A 7,907-nucleotide genomic window follows, 5' to 3' on the forward strand; every position below is an offset into this window, starting at 1 on the left:
CTGCGTCCTGTCAGTCAGGAAGTTTGTAATCCACTGCCACGAAAGGAGGTGAGGGGTGTGAAAGTGTCTTATCCTACAGTAAAACAGGTTTAGGTCGTCTGCCAGTCGGGGATTTTCTCCAGTGTGGGGGGATGGGGTCTTGTAGTTCGTCAGGTTTTTCAGGGTTTTCCACACTGACGCTGGGTCATTGACTGAAAAGCTGTTTTCAAGCCTTTCAGCGTAGCTTTTCTTTTCTGCCTTGATCTCTTTTGTCAGTGTGTTCCTGGACTTGTTGTACAAGACTCTGTCCCCACTCCTATAGGTCTCCTCCTTGGCCTGGCGGTGCTGCCTGAGTGTTACTGTAAACCAGTGTTTGTTGTTGTTGTTGTTGTTGTATGTGCAGAATGTTTTGGTCGGCACACACATATCCTCACAGAAACTGATGTATGATGTCACAGTGTCGGTGACTTGGCTGATCCTTTGAGCTCTTCAGAGCAAAATACCTGTATGAACTTTTACTGAATACTGAACACATTTTAAAATATTAAAAGCAGTTCATTTATGTGGTTGGATCATAATAAATTCATTACATTTTGTATTGATGTTACAGGTAAATTCAGTGACCTTTACATACAGTAAAAGTATAGTCAGCAACAAGACACGCAAAAGAGAATAAAACAATATATTGGAACCCATATTGAGAAGAAAAGACAGCAATAACAATTTTTTTTTACTTCCATACCAAAATTGAGAGCATTCATTTCCATTTAAACAATTTTAAAATGTAGCTCGTCAGATATGGAGGTAGTATTTGTCTTTTTTCAATCAAGTATAAAAAATAGCTGAGAACAATTTTCTGGCACTGCAGTTTTTATCATTTTACTTAAAAACCTTATTCTTCAAATTTATTGTCAATTCACCATATGTACAAGACATACAGGGAGATCTAAATATTGTTTCTGACAGTCCCACAGTGTGCAAAATAAAAAAGATAAAATAGGAAAAGTATAAATTGAATTATTCTTGAGACATTTGCTCTTTTTTTTTGTCTTTCATGCTGCTTAAAAATATATAAAAAATAAAAAATCATCATGGTCAGAGAGATATAATGTGTATTTGGGCTTCGGTTTTATAGATATGCTGTTTTTGTTTGAATGAAAAGAAAAACACCCCAGAGACCATATCACGAGTTAAATGCAAAACCAATACAGTTATACACTTCATCATCACGTTTTCTTCCTCATAAACTTAAACCTCTTTTAAAAAAATACACTCAGAAAATAAGAAGGAGATGCTATTTTTTGTCTAAGGCAGACTACTTCAGTCGATGCAATATTATTGTGTGCATTGACACTCCAAAGCTGATGACTTATATAGTATGTATCTGTGTGTCCACATTTGCCTTCAATATCATTAACTATTTGTCTTCCAGTCAGCAGCAGGTGATTTTCAAATGAAAAACCTACAAATTAGATGATCTTGTCCAAACCCTGAAAGAATATTTCATTTTCATAGATTTCTTACAACAATGAAAGAAAAGTATTGATACATTACAGATCTTATTAACCCAACTATTCACAGATCTGAAAATACATAATCACTCATCTTTTTTTTTCTTTTTTTTTTTTAAAGAAAAAAATGGCTAAATAAAACCCAGTATACCTTCCCTTGGATGGGATTCACAGTTACAGTTCTCAGTTAATCTCATTAAATCATCTTAAATCATCTCAGTAGGATCAGCTGTATCTGTATACATGTTGTTTCAGTTCTGTACTGTCTATAGATTATGGGTGAGCAGAAACTGAATAAATTCGATCACATTCACATCTTCAGGCTTCAGCTATAGTCTTGTTTTGCTGAAAACTTTACATGATGAAAGAAATGTCAAACGCCTGTAAAAAGCTGAATTTTTCCCTTCTCGGCTAACTGCTTGATGATGTCGTACTCATGGTATCCTGGATGCACTCCAGTTTTCAACATTTTGTTTTTGAGTTTTTCCCAGTAGTGGCTCCAGTTTCCATCGGTGTCTGCTCCATAACCGAACACATGGACCTATAGGAAGAGAAAAATGATGTAATAGGTTAGATATATAGTTACCCTGTTGAAAAGTAATATAACCATTTTAACTATTTCATTAAAGTAATGGAACTTATTACATTTTATAACATTTTGATTTTATTTTCTAACAAATGTTTTAAATTGGGCAATATCCTGAGAAGTCCTAAAAATTGAATGTAAACTAGTCATGTAAACTGGTCAACTGAACATTTGGAAAGTGCTCAAATCAGCATGACATCACACCCTGCTCATCACCAGAAATATCACTCGGACTCCTCAATGGGAATATATGATTGGAATTGAATTTCACACAATATGCAATATAATGTTGTTTTTATTTGTTATAGGTCTAATTAAATGTGACCCATTTGGTGAAATTGGGTCTCTTTTGGTCCTTATTTGTCACTGAGCACCGTTACCATAACACCACAGACAGTCACGCACTTAAAATCTTGGCAGCGGCTGGCTTGACCGGTTATGTTTTAACACGACACGGTGCTAAAATCTTAAAAATACACAAGTACATCGATTTATTATTTCAGCAGATGAAATACATATACATATTACAACACATAATACATATAATATAATACATAATATAATATAATATAACATATAATATAATACATATAATACATATACATATTACAACAAGATTGAGCGAGCTAAGCAGTTTAGTGTTTCTATGTGCTGTAGTTATTCATAAACGATCTCTATAAAGTAATAAAACGGACTACATCTCGTCTCTGTTGCTACATTGTTGCTAAGTCGGTTCAAGTCGGACTACTTCCTGGAGTAGCATGTATGTATTCATAGCTCCACAAAACCTCTTATGGAGGAGGTTAGGGTGGATCTTTGCATTTTTCCGTTGTAGAAGGACTGATTATTTTGTCCTCTTTCTTTCAGTGTGGTCGCATTAAGAAGGGGTTGTTTCATGGCCAGTATGTGCAGGAGGAATAACTGCAACTCTTATAATAGAAAATGGCGTGTGAATAAAACTAGACTTGAAATTATCCAATATAATGTAATCTTACAAAGGTGATAGTTCAAAGAGATACTTTTGGTCATACTTGTTATGGAAGGCAACAAATAAAAACAGGACAGATTTATATTTTTTTTAAACAAAAAGAAAAACCTGAGAGCCGTAGATCATTTTGGAGGTCTATGACAAACATTTTGCTTTTTACTTTGGAGCAAACTTTAAATAAAAACTCAACTTTAAAAATGAACTTACCTCATCACAAATGTGCAGTGCGAGAACAAATGTCATGAAGCCAGTGGATGGATACTTTCCCTTATTGTCCAGCCACTGGTCATGAACATACTTCATGAAAGCTGGATTCACCACCATCACCTGTTAGGAATCAGAATTAGCCTTTAACCTTATTTTTATGAAGTTTGTCGCTGAATACATTTAAAAAATAATGCTTACCAAATCCTTGTTAGCTTTTATCTTTGTTTTTACCGGCATGTATGATCTGTTGGAAACGGCATGAAATGACAAATCCAAAATCAAATGAATTACTTGAAAATATGACGTTGTTTTAGTTTTCTCTCAGAATGCCAACTAAAATGGTATTATTTCACATAGCCTATGCTAGACTGTGTAGCACAGACATATCAGAGGACACTGTGTCTGTGTCACGTTTTGTCCTGTTTAGTCGTAAAAGTACATGTATGTCTGAGTAGCGTCGAAGAGGAAGGTCACGTGACGAAGTATAACCCTGTTTCTAATTAAGTTGGGATGCTGTCTAACATGTTAATAAAACATAACGCAATGATTTGCGAATCATTTAGGACCATATTTAATTCAAAGTGGAACAAAGACAACATATGTTAATAATGAGAAATGGTATTGTTTTATTGAAAAATATATGCTCATTTTGAATTTGATGGCAGCAACATATTTCAAAAAAGGTGGGACAGGGCCAACAAAAGACTGGTAAAGTTGTGTAAAGGAAAAAAATTTAAAATTAAAAACACCCAGTGGAACATCTCACAACAAATTATTTTAATTGGCAAAAGATCAGTAACATGATTGGGTATCAAAAAAGCTGAATTATGGGACGACATTTCACTTTCAAAACTCCAGCAACTGGTCTTACAGTGTTGTTAAAAGAAGAGTTGATTGAAAACAGTGGTAAACATGCCCCCGTCCCAACTTTTTTGAGGCGTGTTGCTGGCATCAAATTCAAAATGAGCATCTATTTTTCAAAAATCAATGACATTTCTTTATGTCAACATTTAACATGTTGTCTTTGTTCTATTTTCAATTAATTAAGCGTGTAAATGATTTGTAATTCGCCACAATCTGTTTTGATTTACATTTTACACAGTGTCCCAACCTTTTTGGGCATCGTCCAAAGAGTGATACAGTTGAGGCAGTGGGGCTGGTTAGGGGTGGTGGAAGCATCAAACCAAGGATTTATATCCAGTGGAGCAGGGTTCAAGTCCGTGAGAAGATAAAGTAAGTTTCTTTAAAGTATCATAAGTAACTTATATAACGTAACATATTGCGTGATATACGTAAAGTAATGTAAAATTACTTAATTTAATCCAAACCATGATCTCTTTCTAAACCTCGCCAAGTCGTTTTTTTTCCTACTCCTTTCTTTCCAAGTTTAGGTGAGGCAAAACAACCCTGACACGCTATCCTTTAGTGGACTGAAAAGTGCATTATAAGCTTTGGTGTGATACAGTCGGACAAGTGTATTGTCAACATTTAATGTAGGGAATGACGCTTCAGTTGATTCATGATTGAGCCGCCTCCTCCTCTGCTTATCCTAACCTCTGCTACTCCCGATGGACTTAAATCAGCAGGGAATCCTGTCTCCATCAGACTGTAGATCTACTGTACATGTCTTGAAAAGGAGGGAAAAGTCATGAAGTCCAGTCGCTGGCATGGCAGTCAGTCATTACTTTTTACTTTGCTCACATTTAAGGGCTCGCTGCTTCATGCACTGGGGAGTAAATGTATATTGGCAACGGATACCTTGAAACTATTTTAGGAAGCCTACAGCAATGAAGCAATGAGCCGGGCGAGGTGTTTTGAGTGACTTTCGTGTTTCCGAGGGGCAGAACTGTCCAAAAAGAAAAAGGCAAATCAGGTCAGGTGCGCAATTAGGTGGGTTTTCTTTAACCTCCACATGGTTTTCATCCAGGGTTAGACTCTTAATGTTAAGCTCTACTGTGATTTTCTAAAGTGTCTGAAGGGAAACATTCAGTGCAAAGGACCTGAACTGTGCTGGAGTGGCACTTCTCCACATGACAGTGCACCCGCTCACAGCGCCATGAAAATGAACAAGTTGCTTGCCCACCCCACCTCGATTTGCTGGTGTTGATTTTGATCAACCCCTGAAACTTGGAATACTTACACACAAAGGTTATAGCGTCTCTGTGCACGTCACAATGCTGTGCACTATTCACGTGTGACAGGAGCAGTCTTGGAACTTATTGATCCACCCTCGTAAGCCTACAGAACCTTTCAAAGTGGGTAGTCTATTGAAGTGGGATTGAAGTTTCACATCATAACTCTATGACCACAGGCTTCCCCTGACACCTCGGGTCACACTGAAAAGAAGTCATTTTAATTGCTGCAGTTGATTCACAGGTCATATCTATTTTAGAGATTGAAAAAAATATTCATTTGAGTATTTGTGTAATGACATCCTCTTCATTACACTACATTGAACACATATGCACACAAATGTAAAATTTTACTCACTTTCCTGTAAAGCCTGTTGTGAAGGCCCCAGTGAGCCACTCGATGTCCAGTATCTTGAATGGAAACAGCACCAGATGACTGTTGTCGTCTAAGTCTATGGCACTCTCTGGATACATGACACGATGAGTCGTTTTGGTCCCGACATCTTTTTCAAAGCCTTCAACACGACCACCGTTCATTCTTAAAAGCACATATGAATATATTTCTTATGACACTGTTTGGTTTTGGTTTTAGAGAGGTGACCTTTATTAAAGTAGACTTCCTTTAGCTGACAATGTACCTTATGATGACATCATGGGTATCTATCAGATGCCCATAGTGTGATCTCCTCAGATTACCAGAGTTCCCCACTACAGCACAGCTCCTGCAGAGCTCAGGGCTCTGTTCTATGAGATCCGGACAGGGTGGGAACATCTGAAACATCCTGGCCACTGCTGTTTTATAGGTGCTGAAGTTGCGCCCTTCCGCCTGTAAGCGCTGGCAGACATATCAAAAAGTTAAACCATCTCCCAGGTGTGTTTTAAATGTTACACAAGACAATTTGCATGGACAAAGTTCCTGGTCCGCATCTGTAGGAGGGACTCTTTTCTTCCTGCCTGATGACAACTTACCTTCCACCAGTTGAAAACATCTTCGGGGAGATTGTATTGCATGGACAAAAATGGCTGTACAGATGTATTTCCATGATGCAGTAGTAGGTTCTCCTCTGTTAAACATTTCTCACAAGCACACACATCCTGAAGCTGGAACCCGTCAGATAAACGGGGATGTGTTCTTATGGACACAGCGATGCCAGTGACAAACAGCAAGAAAAGGAACATCTTCCATTTTGACATCATCTTGGATTGATGACAATTGTGAATGGGAAACATTTTCCTATCTGTGGACAAAGAGCGTGGTGAAACACACAAGGGAGTTTATAAATGAGGAAAGAACTGTAATAGAAATAATTCACAAAATGCAATTTAATCATGTGTTAATGATGTAATATAAACATGGCATACATTTCACCAACTTTAACATAATATTTATATTTAGCAAGTCAAACTTGTACATTTAGATTTTAATTTTTTTTGAGATTATATTATTTATTTACATCTTTAATCAACAAAAGAAAATAGTGTCTGTCCCAGCAAGGGAAAACCTGTAATACTTGATGCTTGATTGGATATCGTGGTTCTTAGTCCATAGAGTGTTGGTCTCCAGCAGCTTCTCAATACAGTATTATGTTCGATGTTTATTATGGAACATGACATCAAATACAATGCCAGTAAGAGTGTTGTCATGATGTGTTGTCTTCAAATTGTGTAATTATATCTTAGTGTTTATAATAAGGTAAAATATCTTGGTCAAGAACAACCGAATCATGATGATGACGATATTAAGAAAATGGAAGCAAACATTCTTTCATGCAAATTCTGTATGTGCACTGAGGTTCTTTGTTTAGAGCATACTGTTCACCCTTTTATACTGCGCAAACTAATAAAAGCAAGCTTAAACAGACACTTCACCTGTCCTATAATGATACATAATAACAACAACAACAATAAAATGAATAATACAACTTTATTAGTTGTAGTTTTCATATACAGTAAACCAAATAAATACAAAAATGTATGTTACTACTGTATAATAAAACAAAAATAAATAAATCCCCTTAATTAAAATATATAAATGTTAATTAAATGTATTTCTTACCTGATCCAAGTGTAAATCCGCTTCTGCCAAATGATTTTATAAACATGCACAAGTGGTGAAAAGGCAGGACGTAATTGTGACCGTCTCCCAATGAATAGTCTTGTAGAACAGATCAGAGGAGGTTTTCAGGAGAGGAGGATTACCTATGTGTTGAGGGTGTGGTCTGTTCTGGTCAAAAAGAGCTTTTTATTTACCGCGCCAATGTTTGAGTTTCTTAACCTTTTGTATCATTATATAATGTTAAAAGCTGTGAAGTAAATAATTCAATACACAAACAAAGCATGCAAATTCTATCCAGTCTGTATGATTAGCCTATAAAGAAAAAAGAGAGGATGGAGATTGTAGTCAATTTGCGTAAAGCAAGGTGAAAACAAATCAAGTGCTTGCGGAGTCTTCCGCTCCTCCAAAACAATTCAAAATCAATCATTGCAGAGGCTGTTAATAACTC

General features: G+C 36.4%; 1 protein-coding gene across 1 annotated transcript; it reads right to left on the reverse strand.

Annotated features, from left to right (window-relative positions):
- Positions 1-535: 535 nt before the first annotated feature.
- LOC138623722 (CMP-N-acetylneuraminate-beta-galactosamide-alpha-2,3-sialyltransferase 1-like) lies at positions 536-7,534 on the reverse strand. The gene is made up of 7 exons (XM_069703381.1): positions 7,460-7,534; positions 6,373-6,641; positions 6,042-6,238; positions 5,762-5,941; positions 3,470-3,515; positions 3,272-3,391; positions 536-2,031 (listed from the first exon to the last, which is right to left on the reverse strand). The coding sequence occupies exons 1-7, from the start codon at positions 7,503-7,505 to the stop codon at positions 1,864-1,866; spliced, it is 1,026 nt and encodes a 341-aa protein (XP_069559482.1). The 5' UTR covers positions 7,506-7,534; the 3' UTR covers positions 536-1,863.
- Between the last annotated feature and the right edge of the window lie 373 nt (positions 7,535-7,907).

The sequence above is a fragment of the Brachyistius frenatus genome, unplaced genomic scaffold, assembly GCF_029030835.1.
Source record: "Brachyistius frenatus isolate BFR_SWC_R1_liver_20210118 unplaced genomic scaffold, ASM2903083v1 Contig_46, whole genome shotgun sequence".
NCBI classification, from domain to species: Eukaryota; Metazoa; Chordata; class Actinopteri; family Embiotocidae; genus Brachyistius; species Brachyistius frenatus.